We start from the raw sequence: 19,699 nt of genomic DNA, 5'->3' as shown, positions 1-19,699 counted from the left end.
AAAAGCTAGGACCTCTGCCGATGGCTGCGAAACAGATCCCTATAGCTGGTGAGAAAGAGGGGGACCACAGGGTGTAGAGGTGAAGACAAGCGTTCTCACTTCAAATCCGTATGAGCTCTGCAACCTCAGCAAGTTACCTAACCTCTGAGCCTTAGCTTTTCCACCTGCAAAATGGGGATGGTACCGCCTATCTCAGGGAGCAGTCACGAGGATCCAAAAGCAGAAGGCATGTGATGTGCTGGGACTGGAATGTAGTATCTGACAGTGATCGGCTAGTACTGTTGCTGTGATTACTATTCAGCTGTTACTATAGGTGTGTCCCAAGCAGGTGGGCTCTCGAAAACCTTCATAAGACTACACGAAAATACACTCATGCTCTTGTAATTTAACAAAAGGTCCAGATCCAGTACCAAAATTGAGAGACAAGGACCAAACTGTAGGGCTTGACACTCAGTGCCCGTTTAAACAGGCAATTCTAATGAACCAGGAGGCCCAGTTTCAGTGCTGATCAGGTGGGGGCAGGGATGCCACGCAGGCGGGCGGGAGTGCAGGGGGGCCTGAGCGTGCTCTGAGCCTTCCCAGGGGTCCCTCACTGTGCACTCAGGTTCCCAACTGGGTTAGAAAAGAACACTGACCTCAGGGAGACTGTAGGTTTTCTGGAACTGGGAAATGGAGTAGGAACGGATGTAGTCGCCCATCTCTTCTTTTGTTTCTATAGCTCGCTTCACCAGCCACTGGGGAAGAAAGTGAGGAAACGTGAGCCGATAGGGATGAAACACACTGTGGTAAAGGCCAGCTCAGAGACGGCACGGGTCCTGCACCCGAATCACAGAACATGAACTGCCCAGGTGGCGAATAACCACCAACACATACTGCCCTGCAGCAAAAGCAGCCGCTGGGTGTCTGGATGCTGAGATCCAGGGGGACCTGAGCTGACAGCTGCGCAGGAGCCTTCAAGCCTCGCTTCAGGTGCCCGGGCCTCAGTTTCCCTCTCTGCTAAAGAGGAGGTGAGAGTATCAGTTCCCTTCATGTCACAGAGCAACTGTGGGAGCAAATGAAACAGAAGCACTAGACAGCTCTGTAAACACCTGGTGCCCGACACAAACAGAGCTGTCCCCCAAACCTCCCCGCGCCTAGTGGCAGATCTTACCGGAGCTCTCTCCTTCCCGTGCTGCTCGCACCGCACACCAGAGGGAGGGAAGGGAACCAGTGAGAATGCCTAGTGTAACCCTCGCTTGATAGGTGGAAAAAAAATCCCCCCAGTATTCAGACTTGAGACCAGGTGTACTGAGTACAAGCCCTCGGCTTCGGGTGAGCTCGGCACTCACAGCACAGCGCTCAAATCCACCCAACACTATAAGGTAATCGGCACTGGGTGCGTTTTACAGAATCGGAAGCTCGGAGGGATGACGTGATCCGCCCACCGATCCACAGCCAGCAGCCACACAGCCGCCGGCCACATCGGGACACTGCACGTCTGGGCTTCACGCCGCGTGTCCTAGGTCAACGGGGCTGATACGCGCACACCCACGCCCCACAGCCTGCGGGAGGCCCAGGCGCTCTGCGGGTGAGAATGCAAAGTGCAAAAAGAGCCTTTGCTTCTCCTCCTGACTCTTCATTCATTCCCGTTATAACTAAAGAACTTTACGGAAGGATGCCATCCTCTCTCCAGAGAGAGCTACTGCATCTCAGGAGCTGTTTCTGGACAGCAGCTGTGCTTCCCCGGGGCAGGGCCACACGTGGCAAGGTTCAGACACATGCACACAGCACAGGGCTCCTGCGGGGACAGCAGGAACGTGCGCTCAGGGAGGGCGGCCAGCTCAAGTAAAGGACACACTTAGGAAGCAGCTGCCCAGGAGAGCAGTGGCTGCAAATAATTCTGTGAGGAGTATTCTTTTGTTGCTAGTAGCTTCCATTTGTTTCCATCACTCCACTCCACCGCCCCTCCAAGCAGTGACCTTAGGCACTGACTAAAACCCAGAAGGGCAGAGGCAGAAAATCGGACGGCATCTGGGGCTACTCCAGCCCCTCACCTGTACCCCAGCCCCGGCCCTGGACATCTAAGGAGGCTGAGTCACTGCTCAACTCAACTTCTCTCTGCTTTGCTTTGCATCAGGAGAGCCAGTTTCTGGCCTTTCATTGTTGTTGCCTTTTCAGATCTGCCTCTGTTAATTAGATAGACACGGAGTGGTAACTTGGCTGGATCCTGGAGAACATGCTCAGATGAGGAAGGCAAAGCCCGTTGATTCAAAGAATTCCTTAGAGACGCGACCGCTGTGTCTTGGAGTTCCCAGCATGAAGGGTTGCGGAGGGAACCTCTAGGACGGCTGAGCTCTGCCACAAGCCCCTGGCATTTGAGAAAAATACCTACGCTTACAGGATCCATGTGCCCCACACGGGAGAAAAAGATGTGACCTGGAACTACCAGTAGCCGGAAGTCAGCTCTTCTTTCCTCCTGGTCGCATTCAGAGAGTGTCACCGCAGCTGTGCTAAACAGCGTGAGCAAGGGTGGTGGGCCTCTAGTCCCACACAAGACAACCAGTTCAGTGGTTCCCAGTGGCTGGTCCACGATTGCTCTTTCACTGGTGTCTGACAAAACAGAAAACTACAGGCATGTGGCGAGTTTTTCATAAGGCTACATGTATTCCATTTGAAGGACTGTCCTTTATTCTGAGAGTGAGAGTTAAATGGCCTCTCTTTTAGGAGATGGTAAAGAAAGCAAAATAATTGTTGCCTTTAAAAGCGTCCCTTCCTGCTAAAATACAGGTTGCAACCACAGGTCAACCTCTATTTGCGCTTTAAAATTTTACAGATCCACGAAATTAAGATATGGGATAACCATCAGAGAGGGCTCTCACATCCAGACAGGAAGCCCTCTGACATTCCGCTCACAACACAAACATAAGATACTCAAAATGCCCAAACCAACTGTAGACAATCACCACCCTTTCATCCCCTTCTCATATATGGACTAGAGTTTTGGTCCTCAAAGTTCTAGCAGAGTTTTGAGTAAGGTCTAGTCACTAGAGATCCAGGCTTCAGGGGAAAGGGCAACAACTTCACAGTATGATGGGGTTGGAGGTTTCTGTAAGAATCTACACAGACTCCCTACTTCTTACTTTCACAAAATGATTAGGTACCATCCATTCCCTAACAAACAAACAAGTCAAATCCTGAGTTAAAGTCCTAGCCTCAAATTTAAAAATTTCAGTTATAAATTTCAACATATTTGATTTGAAGCCTAGTGCAGGGGAAGATTCCCAATAGCAGTAACAACAACAGAAACAACTATATAACACTTACAAAGCACTTACTGAAAGGTGCCAGCCCTTCAACCAAGTGATTTACACATACTAACTTACTCAGCTTTCATCCCATCAGGTAGGTACTATTATTATTTCTACTTATCAGGTAAGAAGTTAAGTCATTTGCCCAAGATCACACAGCTAGAAAGTGGCAGAGCCCAGATGTGAACCCAGGAAGTCTCCAGAGTCCAGGCTCTTAACTGCTACACCACATAATCTTAACAGAATCACAAAACCTCTCCAGCAGGGGCTGTGCGGCTTTCCTCTGGGTGGCTGCATGGTGGTGGAGGGGAAAGCACAGGCTTAAAGACACGGAGTTTAGAGGAATCTGCCTCTCCGCTCACTAGTTCTCTGCCCTTAAGCAAACTGATTATCCTCTCCGAGTCTCACTTTCCTCAGAGGTAAGACTGGGATTACAACAGATGCTTCAAAGAACTCTATTAGGATCCGAGGCAAAGTACTGTCCACACAGCAGGCAACAAAGGTAAGTCCCTTCGCTCCTCTTCTTTCTGTGGTGCCTGGAGGAGGGGCTGAGACATGAGAACCGCACAGAATACAGGGACTTGTACAGCAGGGCCACTTAATCACAGGGCCTTGGGGAAAAGCAGGGGTGGAGATAAGGCTCCTGTTAAAAATTTAGTCCTTTGTAGGACTGAATGCCTACAAAGTGCCAGACATTCCAAGAGGTGCCGGAGACACAAGAGCAAGCTGGACAGCCATGGTACCTGCCCTCAGGAAGCTTACAGTCTGATGGGAGAGACGTACAAATAACCAAACATTGAATGGACACAGTCACAAACTGCAGTGAGGAAGCTTCCGGTGAGGGTAGGGAATATGCCATATGAGAGGATATAGCAAAGGAACCTACTCTAGATCTGGCAGTCAGGGGAAGCTTTTCTGAGAAGACTTGGTGGAACTGAGATCTGGAAGATAAAGGTAAGGAGAGAAGGGAAGACCTTCCCACCCTGAAAGGCCCCGTGACAGGAGGAAGCACAGTGTGTATGAGGAAATTTGAAAGAAAGTCAGAGGGGCTAGAATAGAAAGAATAAAGAAAAGCAAAGAATAAATTGAGGCTGGAGAGGTCAAAGGGGGCCAGCGCATGGGGGGGCTATATGGGCTTCCATCTTTACCAGAAGGGCAATGAAAAGCTACTCATGGAAACATTCAAAGATCAGAACAGGTGACGGTGTGAAACTAGGGTAGACTGAGTACTGGCAACGTTCTGAGGAGTGTCATCATGTTTTGCTGCCACCAAATCCATACCACACCCATCAGATCCAGGACCTAGGCCAGACGGCCCAAGAGCCAAACCCGTTACAGGAATTCCAATGTTCAGAGGTCAAGAAACCCCACAGATGCTCTTACCTGGACAACAGGAAATATGTGAATAAAATCCATTCCCTGGATCTGGTGGGGCTCCAGCTGGTGTGGACATTTCATTCTTGGCAGGACGGAGACAATTTTTTCTGATAGAGCTCTGCTCAGAGAAAAACAACAAGCCAAGAGTGAGAACACACCAAGTGGCTCTTAAGACATCTCTCAAGTCTGGCTGCAACCCAAAGGGATCTGAGGTTTCTCAATAGCAGACCATGACCACATTTCTCCTGGCTGATGGAAAATTGAGAAAAATAAGCACAACTTAGGCTTGTGTGTGTGTGTAAGGACACAAAACTATCTTCATCCTTAATTCTAACATCGTGTTCGTCCTACTTTTTACATTAAAATATTTTGTTTCTTGAAGTTATGGCAGTGTTTGAGGTAGTAGCTATTTTTTTAACATCCTTACATGGTAAAATAAAAAGTTATTAGTGCTGCATATTCTTTTACATTTCACTTAACTGCCCTACTTTTTCCAAGTCTGGAAACCATTAGGTTAAACATTAAAAAAATTGTTCTAAATATCATTCAAGCAACAAATAATTACCAGACTCTGTGCCAGGTGCCAAGAATATTAAGGCAAAACATGAGGCCTCATGCTCAAAAAAATAAATAAATAAAAGAAGTTCTCTACTCCAATACAGAATATTTTTGAAATAAAAAATAGCCTTTGGGGGCTTCCCTGGTGGCGCAGTGGTCGGGAGTCCGCCTGCCGATGCAGGGGACGCGGGTTCGTGCCCCAGTCTGGGAGGATCCCACATGCCGCAGAGCGGCTGGGCCCGTGAGCCATGGCCGCTGAGCCTGCGCGTCCAGAGCCTGTGCTCCGCAACGGGAGAGGCCACAACAGTGAGAGGCCTGCGTTCCACAAAAAAAAAAAAAAAAAAGCCTTTAATTTTTTTGATACTCTAAAATTAACCCTATACGCCCTCACTCTCCCTTCCAGAGAGAAGGTGCTTTCCAGTTCGCACGAGGGACACTTGATCTCTCTCCTACACCTTGCTCAGCCTTCTCTTGAAGTGGCTGGAGGAAGAGAGCAGGAGTCAGGCTCCTTGAGGCCCCGAGCATCGCCTGCCTCGGTCAGGAGCTGAGCGGACGCACAGCTGAGCCCTGGCCTGGGTGGGGCAGTTTTACGGCAGGAGTGACAGAGGGACTTGTGTGCAAGTCCACTTCACCACAGATTTAAATCTTCTCTAACCAGCTGCTATTTGATCTCCAACTGTCTGGTTCCTATTTCTTATACCTTAATCGGATCACATTCAAAAGGAGAGAACAGAGGTTATTTAACGGGTCCGCGAACCTCCAAAGCCATGGTACATAGCCTAGGAAGCCTGAGAAACAAGTCACAAGCTGTGGCTTTGTGAGGCCATGTGGAGAAGTGGGAGCTCTGGCTCAGCCTACATGGATAGTTTAGGTTATACTCCATCTAAGACACTAAAAAAAAAAAAAAAAAAAAAAAATCGTAGCTAGTTACAGCAGCTACTGTGTAGCTCCAAGTGTCAGACTTTTCTCTAATAGATGAAGGCCCTGTTGAACAAGGTCACCAGGTTCTTATTAGATGCTTCAAATGCAGTAAGTTTGGGGTCTATCTCTCAAAAGTATTTCTTGTTCAAAGAAATCTTGTATACTTTTGTCTTTCTGCAGTTCCATAATCCTTCTCAGGGGACAGACACCCTTAAGACCGACACCTAACTCAGGCCTGGCTGAGAGTACTTACCTCACCGATGTTCCCTTTGGTATGTTCCATGCCCTCACTCTTGGTAGGAACCAAGGTAGCAATCTAGGGACAGAAGCCAAACAGCTCCCAGAGAATGATCCCTGGAGAACATGCTACAAAACCACGTTTATGTCTACAGTAGCTTTACAAGGTGGGGCCAAGGTTAAAACTGCTGAGTGGAAACAGTCACAGCCCCAGCTCCACTGATCACAATATCGAGTCCAATATGTTAAGAGAAAAAATCTGGAGAGGGAAGACTGATCCCTGCTGCACACATTCACGGAAGGAAGGACTACCCACCTCCCAGGAGAGGAGTACACGGGAGGACGTTTCCACCGCAAACAGAAGGGGGTGTGTGTGTGTAATTTATCCAAAAGGTCCGAGACGGGGAAGGAAAGTGTCATCTGACTCCCAGCAGCCCCTGCAGGCCCTCCTTTCTGAGCAGCCCGTCCTTAGGACACATGCATCTTCTCTGCCACGAGGTACATGTCCTGCCCCAGTGGGGAAGCCTCTGGTCGTCCAACTTTTCCTGGGGCCCAAATGGGACAGTTTCGTTGGAAGGATGGGCAAACCCATTTGGCAACGTAGCTAAGGCTCTCTCTCTGATAAGCTTTACTTTTTAATGTGGTTTCCATAAGACGCCCGTTCCTTGTTCCTTAATTTCTTTGAAACCCGTGAGGGGAGGAGATGGACGCCTAATTGGCCCTGCTGCCCAGACTCCAAGCTTAGCAAAGGAACATGGTCCCCAGCTCTGGCTTTGCGTCCTGGCTCAGGGCAGGTCTTCACTAGGCATTCACATCTTGGTTCGGCAGGAGGAGAGCGCCCTCTAGTGGCTACAGATCCGTGGGTCTGTGTAGGGTAACTGATTGCCTACAACCAGTCAGCAGCTTACAAATCACCATCCAGCCAACACTCTACCTTCAGACAAGGTTCTCCCTGGCCACTCCTCAGAGACGGCCCACTCTCCCAGTTCACAAGGGCGCTGAGGGAAGGACGCCCAGGGTCATCTCAGGGTTTACAACCCTCTTCAACCCGCTTCCCAGAAATGACTGCCAAGTCTGCAGTGGGGGTGGGGGCCGGAGGGAAACAGGTCGGCCGAGGGGCAGAAGTCAGGAAGGCTTCTTGCGGAAACCTACCAGCCCCCATTCGGCGTCTCCCTGGGGCTCAGAGGAGATCCTCTGACTTTCTGAGAATCAGGGAACATGACAGTCTCAGAGGTCACCAGATGGGCTTCCTAATCTAAGATTCCTCACCTAACAAGCCCACGTTTCATTACAGGTGACTGGTTTGACTCCTTAGCTTTCTAAGTGTTCAGTGCACTGCTTCCTCCTCCACCGCAAACAGTGTGAAAGAGAGTGAATTAAACCAGGGTCTAAATTCCAAGTTCCATCACCTACCACGGAACTTCTGGCAAGCCACCCGGTCCCACTGGTCCAATAATCCCATCATAAAACAAGGGGTAATCCCTGTCCTGCCTGTTCAAGGGTTGCTGTGAAGGTAAAATAATAAAATGCATGTGTAAGTACTCTGCACACAGGTGGCTAGTAAATATGTGCTGTAGAAATGAACCCAGTTATAAGCCTAAAATCTCATTTATGGACCTCAGAACATAGCACTCTGTGGTAATGGGGTTTTAGGACAGGCTGGGGATAGAGGGTCGAAGCTCATGGAACCCACAAGAAAGAAGGATCAAGAAGGAGGGCAAGGTCCCAACGGAGCCTGGAAGATAACTGTGCCCTATACACGGGCAAGTGTGCTCCTCAGAGGTGCTGCTGGCCCCCGCTCACAGCAGCTGGGGTGTGCGGAGGCACTGCAAACACACAGCGGTATTAGTCTGATCTGCAAGTAACCAGAAACTTTGTGGGGGGGACCCCAAACACAGAACATATTCCAAAACCAAACAGAAAAGATGTTTGGATAATTCAGTGCCCTATGGCTATGCCATTTCTCCTGCAGATAATAAAAGACCCAACTGTCTGATGCACTGCTAGGAGTCTGCTGGGTCTTTACAAGTTAACGCTTGTCAACAGCTTTGTCTTCAATTGTAGTTCATGGCTGTGCACTTAAAAGCTACACATCAAATACTTACCAGGGAACACAATACACCCTCAACCCCTTATCCAAACCCTTTAGGAGCAGATGTGTTTCAGAAGTCAGAATTCTTTAGATGTTTGTACCTTAGTATACCTAAGGGGCATATACTGTGTATTAGGTAAGACCCAGTGAAATCTAGAGCAGCACCCTATAATCAAAGAAGTGAATATTCCTGCAGTAAAACATATGAATATTCATGTAAATGGGATCAATAAAGACTATAAATAACCTTAAGTCAGTTCAGGTCATGTTTTGCTTCCAAATAGTTTTGTATCGGCACTTGAAAGAAAAAAAACCCATTTTCAGTGTTTTTTAGATATCAGAAACACAGAAAAGGGATTGAGAATCGTAGCCCAGAAGGAATGCAATGGAAAGATATCCCAGAACATTAGGGGTGCCACAGGTGTAAGAAGCAATCAGCTCAAATTGGATCAGAAAGAGGCTTCAACCAAGAGTGTACTCAAGAAGACAGTGAATTCATGTTAGTCGACAGACTGATTAAGAAGCTGGCTGATCTTCATTACAGGTGAAACTACGTGCTTCTCTGTCATCAAGAAAAAAGAAAAGCAATCAGAAATGTAAGGGAAAAAAGCCGTATAAACATGAAGCAACTTGCAGTGTGCTTGATTCTCAATGACTTGCACAGACCATCTCCACTCGCTCGGGCCAAATACCTCCGAAGCACCCTCAGCTCCTCTCTTACTCACATTCCAAATCCAGTGTCATGAAATCCTGTTGGTTCTACCTTCAGAACAGATCCAGAATGCCACCACTGCTAGCCCACCGTTCAGCGCACCACCATCATCTCCTGGGAGGATTACTATAATACGCTGAAGACTCTCCCTGATTCCCCTTAATTCGGTAATCAGACCAGGGTTCCTTCTTAAACATAGAACAGATTATGTTCCTCCTCTGCTCAAAACCCTCCAAGGATTTCCCATCTCACACGGACTAAACCCCAAGTCCTTGCTCTGACCTACAAGGCACTGCACCTGACCTGCCCCCACGACCTCTCTGCGCTGACGTCCTGTGCTCCCCGCTCCGCCCTCCACCGCAGGCAAGCTTCTGCTTGCGGCCTTCACGGTGGCAGTTCCCTTTGCCTGGAACTCTCGCCCCTCAAGTCTTAGCTCTAATATCACCCTCTCGGTGAGGCCTACACTGACTGAAAACAACTGCCTCCTGCCCTACGTCCCTCCTCATACCCCCTCCCAGCTTTAATTTTTTTCACAGCACATATTATTTCTATATATAATTTAGTGATTTATTAAATTAGTTTTTGGTCTGTCTCCCCCAATAGACTATAAGCTCCATGAGGGCAGGACATTTTTCATTAATGTATCCAGAACAATGCCTGATTGTTCGGTAAATGTAGGAGTTTGATATTTACTGAGTCTATGAATAAATGAAAACAGATTGCTTTTGACTATGATACACTGAATAGTCTCCTTTAAACAGCACCACTATGGTCCAAAAGATTACAGTTCCTTCTTTCTGACCCCATCACAATTCTCAGTTCTTATTGTAAATACTGTTTATAGATTTGCTTTTAGAATTTACCTGTAGATAAAGCACGGACAATTTAACTGCTACTACAGAAGAGACTATAAATATTATACGCTAAACATTATAAAAGTGATGTCATGATGGTACATGGAGGCTGAAGGATAGAAGGAAAGATAGAGATACTAAAAGGTTTACTCAGGACCTAGGAGAAACCACCTTATGTTAATGGGTCAAGAAACAGAAGCTTAAGTAGATTCAAATTATGCAAGTGATCACAGAAAAACCAGAAAACAATTAAAAGAGTAGAAGATGGAAGATAAAGGGGATGTAGTGAGTTGTACAGGTGAGCCAGTTTCCTCCTCTCATTAGACTTGAATGAAACAGACTGTATACATTGTTGGAGATGTATTAGTGACCACTCTGAAGAATCTAAAACCTGGACAGCCAGAGATGACTGTTTCCAGGCAATAAAACTGGGGTGTAAAATAGGAAGGAGGAGAGACATCAGCTGAATGTTTTGCTCCCTTTGGTAGTATTCGAATTTTTTTTTTAACCTTCAAGTATGTAACACCTACATAAAAACAAACAAAAGAACAAGAATACCATCTACCTCTGGATTGAGCTGGACCGGCAGGGAGCAGAGCCACACGCCTGGACTCCATCGTACCCTCCCAGTGGAGGACTTTTCACTGCGGGTCGCTGGACGTGATGCCACAGCCCCCCAAAGGCGTTAGGACACAGAGCCCACTATTCATGGCCGGGCACCGATGACAGTGTCTCTGTGTCAAACAGCATGTCCTCCTTAACCAAGGAGCCAAGAGATGCCTTTTGGTCTTAGTGTTAAGAATTTTGGTGATTCACAGGGACCTATTTTTCTTCTACTGTATGGAAACTGTAAATTGGGTAATTTAGCATGTTTTTTTCTTCTTTTTGCAGTCAAATCTGTGTCCCACCCTTGGAAAAACAGGGCCTTTATGGCCCCTCACAGGTGTGTCCCTTATCCCCAACTCTGCCTTTTGTTTCCTTTTTTTTTCCTTTTGCTTTGCTTCACTTTTCCAGTATTACTGCTCCTCATGCGTGTTTGCAAACTATCTTTAATCCATTTAGGGGAGGATAACGTTTCAGAAATATTAGGAAGTAAGTCACAGATCATACAGGTCTGAGATCACAAACCCTCCTTCCTACAGAAAAGAGAACTAAGGTTTGCCCAAGGTCACACAGCTGCCCAGGGCAGGGCTGAGCAGAACTGGGGATCCCAATGGTCTCATGAAATCACCAAGCCCCTGCTGAGCTACGGACGACCAGCCAGGGCACCCTCCCGTGACATCTCCAGCGAGGAGCCCAGGCTGCCTTCTCTCGATGGCAGGCAAAGTGGGGCTCTGCCTTACCCAGAGGCAACGGGGAGGGAAAGAGTCCCCTTCTCCCACCTATTCAACTTCCATCCACATTCACTGCCTTTGGAAAGAGATACATGAGCAGTCGACAGAAACTGTGATCAAGGAAAAGCACCAGAAATAGCCTATATAACATTAGAAGAACATTAGGTGGCTCTCATATGTTAGCTGTGTGACCTTGGCTTCTTTCAGCCTATAGGTAAACCGGCTAACACAACTTCTGGCACATAGCACACGCTCAAGAGTTAGCTCTTTTCTCCCCCTTCAGTCTTTTCCATGGAAAGCCGGATAACTTACATTTTCTGACCTATTGTAGAGTTCTCCTGAAAGAGCAAATCAACATCCACATCAAAGTTGCAAGTGGTGATGCACCAGGTCATTCCTCCTACCACCTGAAAGACACAAAAAAAGACCTATTTTCTCTTCCTAGTTTGGGAAGACGGGAAGAAGTGGAAGGTAGATAAAATATAAATAGTTTTTATATACAAAATTGGGTAACCTCAGAGAGATAATACGTGTCCTGACTCCATCCACTACAATTCACCTAAACAGCACTGCTGAATACTGTGAAGCTTTCTGCAAAGACGGGAACAGTCTGTATCTGCACTGTTTAGTACCTAGTGCTGCTAGCCACATGCAGTTACTGAGCACCTGACTCATGTCCAGTGGACTGAGAAGCTGACTTCTATTACTAAATGGACCTACGATGCATAGATCCTCTTTATACTGATGGGACAGACATTCACTCTCAGCTGGGTGAAGCCTTAATCCAATTATAGGCAAGTGCCAGACTGCAGAGAAATTATGTATTTTATGGACCAGATATGTGGGTAACAAGGGTGTCATTCTGTGACTCATTACTTCATTTCCATACATCTCATTTTTTTCTACTACCTAAAGGAGATGAGAAACCTTGCTCTAGTTTTGTCATGGGATTTCTCTCAGATGCAAATGAGACTCAGGCTAAAAATCCATTCTGAAACAAAACATTTTTAGACACAGCTTGATGTTAGAAAAGAACAACAGTGAATCTTATCCCTGGCTCTACTGTAGACTCATGTGAGATGCATAATAAAATACAGATTCCAGTGCCCAGCCCAGACCTAACAAACCAGAATTTCAATGGCCAAGGCCTAGGTACCTGTATTACAAAAGAATCTGTTACGTGCAGCCAGGGCCGTGGCCCACTGGAGGACTGAACGCTTTCTTCCACCAGGAAGCTTTCCCGGCCTGCCCCAACTGATCTGAATGCTTCATTTCTGTGCACAGTTCACTGTGGCACTTACCGAATTGTGCCATTTAGTCCATGCACGATGTTTTACTTGCCTCTCTTCCCTACTCTTGAGAAGTCAGGCTCTTTGGGTATAAGGCCTTTGTTCTTATCCTTGTGCCCTCAACACCTACTACTATGCCTTGTGCATAAGAACTACTCAAGGTTCTGCTGAATTAAACGACTTCATCCCATAGTGACTTCTTCCTCCTCTAAACCCAGCGTTTACCACCCACAGAACACCTGGCAATTGTCTGTGAGCACCCCGACTTGGGATAGCTCCCTACTACCTCAAATTATTTTATCTTACAGAAACTTTATCTCCCCACCCAAGCGTTAAGTTCCTTGAAAGAAGGAACTATTTTGCTTATTTGTATATCTCAAAGCTTCGAGCACAGAAAGGACTTCAAGGTGTACCTACTGATACATGATTATTTTCTTTTAATAGGAAATCTGAACACTTCCATAATGAATCTGAATCCAGGAGAAATGGCTACAAGGACGTAGAGAAAGTAAAAACACAATCTCTTCCTCGTTTCCACAGTAAACCACGCCGTCCTGACAAAAACTAGCCCAATGCTTAGAAAGACTTCGTCTTACCTTGTCAAAAGGTGACAAGCCTTTAATTCTTGCCCTGAAATACCCAGCTGCAACCAAGAGCTCCAGAATCTCAGTCAACTTGACATTTTGTTCTTCATCTTCTCTTGTTTCTACCTAAAACAAAAGCAAAAGGCTGGTAAAAGCTACCTTGGATAAAGGAACACCAGGTATATTTCCGACGCCACAATCTCATTGCCAAGGAGCAGATGACGTTGGCTGTATCACGGCATTCATGCTGGAGCGAGGGGACACAGTGCTGCCAGAGTCGCACAGAACAGGGTCCCTGGTCCTCAACCAGCTGTTAATTGTCATAGGTGGGGGCGAGAAGACGTACACAGGTGGTATGGACTGTTCATCAGGTGTGAAGGAATCCAGGGAAAGGAAGATTCCAGCACATTACCGCCCTGTTCTCTAACATGTGACTTGTATGGCAGGCTTCTCGAGTGGATTATAAACTCCCTTCAGACAGAACAGGTGGTTTGTTTTGTTTAAGTTTATACTCATCTTGGTCCTAGAAGTTACTGACAAGAGGGGCAAGAACAAAGAATTCAAACATGTGTCTCCATCTGCACTTTGATCTCTACAGCAAATATAAGGAAGGCTTTCAACCCAGATATATTACGGGGAGATTACTACCCCATAACAGGATTGCCTTAAAAATAAAAAATTCACTTAATATATTTAAATAAGGATTTTATTTAAATGTTTTTAATTAATAGCCTATCTTCGCTCTCAGGTTGTTTATCTACAAGTTCAATATATCTGAATATTCCAGTACTTTTGCCTCCACTTACTTTCCTGAACTGTGCCTTTCCTGACTTCCATTACTGCAGAAAATAAAAAACTACCTCTCTACAGAAAACAATGCCAAGGTACCCTGGTTTAAATCCTCACACCCACCTCTGACTCCTCCCTTACGCAACAATGCCTGCTAAACCTTCCTTGACTACGCAGCTCACATTTATCCTCCCTTCCCTTTTCTTTGCACATTATGCCAGGACTATGGCAACTGCCTCTCAATCTTTCTTCCCTGTTAATTTGTCTTGCTCATTCCTTCCTAAATCACAGCTTTCTCATCATCCCTCTTCAGCTCAGCCCCCAGCCCTCATCATTAAGGCATCATTCACTGTCTATCAGATAAATTCCAAACGTCTTGGTTTGGCATTCAGATCTTGGGCTGCAACCTATCTTTTCAGCTTCATCCTTTACCTCCTGCCAAAACAATACAGACATGGCTGTGGCCAACCTAAACAAGCCCTGTTCACAATCATCCCTTCACGGCTCTCCTGATATTCTCTAACCACCCAGACACCATCTTCAAACCCTAGCTCCTATTCAATGCCAACCCTACAGCTTCAAGTGGTCACTCCTCTGCATTTCTATTTTATTTATAGTCTGTCATTCATACAATTATCAACCTCTTCTGAGTGAGATGTCTGGTGTTAATGTACACTCCAGTCTTTCCAAATAGACTATTAGCTGGTTCAGGGGAGGACCCATATATTCCATATGTTATCCACCCATGTTTACTCCTCTGTTCTGAACAGCATTAGGCTCCAAGAACACACTTGTTAAATATGGAATGACATGCTCAAACATTACATAAAGTGCATGACCTAAGCCAGCCTTGTATTAACAAAATGTTTTCATAGTCATGACACTGATAATGGAAGTTCAAGTTTATTTTAAAGGACAAACTGCCAGGAGAAGGAGCACACATGTAGGGCTTCCCTGGTGGCGCAGTGGTTGAGAGTCCGCCTGCCGATGCAGGAGACATGGGTTCGTGCCCTGGTCTGGGAGGATCCCACATGCCGTGGAGCGGCTGGGACCGTGAGCCATGGCCGCTGAGCCTGCGCGTCCGGAGCCTGTGCTCCACAACGGGAGAGGCCACAGCAGTGAGAGGCCCGTGTACCACACACACACACACAAAAAAGAAAAAAAAAAAAAAAGGAGGAGCACACATGTTAACACATAGCTGGACATGGAACTATTCAAGTGACTGTTAATCTCTTGCAATGGGCAGTGATGGAAGAGACAGCCTTGCAACACTGCTCAGTTTACTTCCCTCTCAAAGGACCCTGGTCTGGCCTATCAAAGATTCTGAAGGTTAGCGTTCACTAATTCCCAGGAGACATGCAAAAGTAAATATTAATTATTCACACATTCTCTTCCTTGGCAAAAGATCTGTGATGGTTGAGAACCATCTACAAGTCAAGAGACACAAAGAGAAGAGAAAATAAAGAATAGTTATGGTTCATAAAAATAGAATAGAAAAGGAAAATGGGATGATATAAGTATTTTCTTAAAACTCTTGGGATGTAAAACAGGAACCCTTCATTCGTTCAATCATTTATCATGAAAACACTTCCAAGAAGAGGACAAGACATCTGGAGAAGGGCATCCCTGCCTCAGCTTGCAGCTAATGAGCACCCACTGCCCACACCATGGCAGGTGCCTGGTCCATGCTTCCCATCCACTTATCCCACGAATGGAGAAGTGTACTTTTGCTATGCGCCCTGCGAAGTAACTTTTTAGCACGAGATAATGAATGGAGAATGTTAATAGGACTCCAGATTCAATTCACAGATTAACACTAAAACAAAATGCAAAAGGGTTACTGGTTAATATGCAGGGAATGAAAGAATATCCTCTCTTTAAGCCATAAAAAGTCACCAGGCTGGGTAATACATCCCATTGTTAAAACTAAAATTCTGATAAAGATGAATGCTGTGAGCTCTTAAAACAGGCACACTAAATTATCAGTTGTCTGATACTGTAGTTCAGGTGAGCTGGAAGGCAGGGCCACATCTAACTATATCTCTATCCTTCACATACATACAATAAAGGGCTTACAAAATTGAATTTAATGAATTAACCGGACTAGTGACAGCTTAATGACGTATTCATATGTACTGGTCTTTGAACGAAGTGATAATAATTGGATTATTATATTCACCCTCACCCTGTTTGCCTCCAATTGCCAGGAACTTGGAAAAGTGACAAATTAGACCCAGTCTCCTGACAGTGAAGGGTTAAGCAAAGGACAAACGGGGGCAAGTTGCTTTTTATTTTAGAAAGACTCTACTGGTAGTACAGTGGGACAATGAAAACGTCAGAAAACTTGCTAGGTTTTCTGGAGATAACAAAATGGATTTGCATTCTGGGAGCACACACTGACAGCTTAAGTCAGTCCTTTTACTACACCTCCAGCTTTTATGCACAGAACAGGGATCCCTCAATTAGTGGTACTAGTGGGATTTAAGAACTAAGGATGTGGGGAGAGGAGAAAAGAAGCAAGATTGGCCACAGGCAGCTAAGTGTGAAGGGACCACGCACCATGTCAAGGAATCAGTCTCTCTGACAAATGCCTGCTTCAGAACCCTAGAAAGGGGACAGAGGTGCAGCGTGGATTCCACTTCTTTCAAGAATCTAGTAAACTAGACCAGCTTTTGAGTAGATCAACTGGAATAGAGGACAGATGCAAACCACCTAGCTAAGTGATATTTGCAGCCAAAAGGAAATGCACTTTTCCTCTCCTCCCAGGTAATGTGTATGTCAATCCAGAAACCGTTGTTCATCCTGTCCCTCAGGACCAAATGAGTACTTAATAACAAACACCTCCCTTCTTGAGAAGCAGCGATGGTTTCCGCCCGGCCACTCCGCACGGCTCCCAAACTTCCTCCCGCCGGCCCGGCGGGGCGTGGGGACAAACGCAGGGCGGCATTCCCTCCCGATACCAAGGCGGCGGGTGCCGGCCGCCAGGACCCCGTGGGCCCGGGGAGGTGGCGGCCGGCGCCACAAGGTCACCGCCCTTTGCACAACCCAAGCCCGGACCGTCCCACCGCGCGTCTCGTGACTACTGGGCGCAGCACCCCCTGTCCTCGAGGCGAGCCGAGCGGCGCCGGGGATCGCGGGGGACTGCCGAGGGAAGCCGGAGAGGTGGCACCCCAGGCCCCGCGGGGCCTGGGGCTGCGTCGGCGCAGGTATTGGGCTGGGAAGGCTCCCTCCGTCCCGGGAGACCCGGCACCGGCTGAAGTTTGTCCCCGCCCACGCCCACACTTGCTCGGCCCCCAGCGGACAGGGCCGGTGCTCCCGGCGGTGGATACACCTGAGAGAGGGGGCGGGGCGCCCTAATCGCAGCCGGCCCCTTGGGCTCGGCCCTCTTTCAGAAACCCGGACGTGTCAGGGAGGGAGGGGGGTTCCTTACCTCCGGGAGACCCTGGCCTTCCGGCCCCCTGGGCAACCCCATGATCTCGTCGGACTGCCGTGCGGCGGCAGCGAAGCCCGCTGAGCGTCCGGAGGAAGCTGTCCCCAGCCCCGAAGCTGCTACCGGGGTGGAGTGCAAAGCGGTAACTTCCTCCTGCCGCTGCCGCCACCGCCGCCGCCGCCGCCGCCGCCGCCGCTGCCGCCGGCCGGGAGCGCCCCGGCCCGGCGGAGCATGCGCATTGGAGCGGGAGCGCTGCGCGACTACGCCTGCGCGAGAGCAGGTCCGGGAGAGGTCCGGACTCGATCAAGCGCGTGAGCTGCAGTCCAGGCCGCCTGCCGAGCTCCAGGTTCTGCGGAGCTTCGCGCCGGGGCTCTGCATTTTCCTCGAGGTGCTTTATAAAAGGGATTATTCTTCTATCTTGGGGAAATTTTGCATCCTGGTTCCCGTCTCTGTTTCTTACGGGCATCAGATGCCCCAAGTGGGTTCGGTCCTCTCCGCGAGCTGGACTTCGGAAGCCCGCTTGCTTCCGGGTCAGGGCTTGAGCACTGATGAGCTTGGCGATTCAGACCCGGCTGATTGTGGCTCAGAATCGGGGTGTCCCCTGATTAACACGCACTTGGGCAAACTTCTTGATATACGGACCAGGGAACCGAGTACCCGAAGAAGGATTCTTTAGCTCGCTGCCTCCCCAGTGTCCGAGCCAGTGCATCGTGTTCCCCGGGAACTCACCCCCACCATCCCCAGTTTCAGGTTCTTCCCGAGGAGAAGGTCGTCTCTGAGAACGCGACTCCGGTATTGACGTCATTTTAGCTACATCATTTACCTGAAGCACCCCTTGTCTGTCCCAGAGGATGGCAGCTATGTAAAGGAGTGGTGTCCCTAGCCACAAGCCCCTCGCACCCGCTCCGTAATGGGCTTCTCCAACCTTTTTTGTTTAAGCGATGAAGAAAGAGGTGACAGGTGAAAACTTTTCTGTAGGAAAGGTCCTTCCCTCTGTGAGTGTGTAGGGTGGGGTGGGGGGAGGGGGCAGAGCGAGGAGTGTGAGGCTATGAGCCCCTTGAGATCAAAGAGGGTGTGTGTGTCCCTCTCTGTAGCCCCAGCATCTTAACAAGTAGGTGCTCAGTTAATGTTTGTCCTTGAAGAAATTCTTTGTGCCTTTTGTACTCCTCCTGGAGTTTATCCTGACAGAACAGAGATTTCTCTGGAACCAGAGTATACAAATTGTTGGAAGCATCCTAAGAGTGACCTTTTCCTTTTAAAATGTAGTTGGTAAATATTGCTAACAGTATTTAGCAGTTATTTGAGAAATTTGAATATGCAAATTAAGGTGCTATGAGAACTCTCTTGACTGTGTTGTGTGATATTTTGCTCTCACCCATTGTGAAGCCAGTGAAACTCAGTGTCTAACGTGCCCACTCTCATAACTGCCCAGATGTGTTATCTTTGTAATCTTAAAATTGTCCTTCCCTGAGATGGTATAGGATGAGGGGGACTAAAGGTGGATAATTTCTAGCCATTGTTGAATGACCAGACAGGTGTTGATGCCTAGGGAACGGGTGGCACAATCTCACATAGCAGCAAGCCTAAATAGCTGTATTTAAAGTAGCTTGGGGAATAGGGCCTGGAGAATAATAGGACTCAGGTAGGCCACACTGGACTTCCCTGTTGTAAATGGCTTTGCAATGTTTTAAATAAACATGAGCAGCTATCTTTCCCAGTAAGAAACCATCCTGTCTGTGTAGGGTGACAGTAGCAGAGTCAGGGTGGCAGCATGCCTTTTTTTTTTTTTAAAGATCCAGCAAGGGGTCTTCCCTGGTGGCGCAGTGGTTAAGAATCCTCCTGCCAATGTAGGGGACACATGTTCGAGCCCTGGTCTGAGAAGATCCCACATGTCGCAGAGCAACTAAGCCTGTGCACCACAACTACTGAGCCTATGCTCTAGAGCCTGCAAGCCACAACTACTCAGCCTGCGCACCACAACTACTGAAGTCCATGCACCTAGAGCCTGTGCTCCACAACAAGAGAAGCCACCGCAATGAAAAGCCTGCACACTGCAACGAAGAGTAGCCCCTGCTCACCACAACTAGAGAAAGCCCGTGCACAGCAATGAAGACCCAACACAGCCAAAAATAAAATATAAATAAATAAATAAGTAAATTTGTATTTAAAAAAAAAGAATCCAACAAAATAGCCATGGCAAAAATCAAGAAAACTTGAGTAGGACCCCAGTGTTCA

The 19,699-nt window shown here is 47.6% G+C and overlaps 1 protein-coding gene across 2 annotated transcripts in view; it reads right to left on the bottom strand.

The window, feature by feature from the left end:
• Window positions 1-17,648, bottom strand: part of CCDC93 (CCC complex scaffolding subunit CCDC93) — a 94,603-nt gene extending 76,955 nt beyond the window's left edge. For both annotated transcript variants that reach the window (XM_079710350.1, XM_079710351.1), the window contains exons 1-5: window positions 17,465-17,648; window positions 13,258-13,371; window positions 11,685-11,779; window positions 4,671-4,782; window positions 636-734 (exon numbers count right to left, since the gene is read on the bottom strand). In XM_079710350.1, the coding sequence (XP_079566476.1) occupies window positions 636-734; window positions 4,671-4,782; window positions 11,685-11,779; window positions 13,258-13,371; window positions 17,465-17,506 (462 nt within the window). In that variant the 5' untranslated portion in view covers window positions 17,507-17,648. The remainder of the gene's footprint in view (window positions 1-635; window positions 735-4,670; window positions 4,783-11,684; window positions 11,780-13,257; window positions 13,372-17,464) is intronic.
• Window positions 17,649-19,699: the final 2,051 nt, after the last annotated feature.

The sequence above is a fragment of the Hyperoodon ampullatus genome, assembly GCF_949752795.1.
Source record: "Hyperoodon ampullatus genome assembly, chromosome: 8".
Classification (NCBI taxonomy): Eukaryota; Metazoa; Chordata; class Mammalia; order Artiodactyla; family Ziphiidae; genus Hyperoodon; species Hyperoodon ampullatus.
Note: the sequence above shows the minus strand (reverse complement) of the source record. Positions and strands in the feature narration are given on the sequence as shown.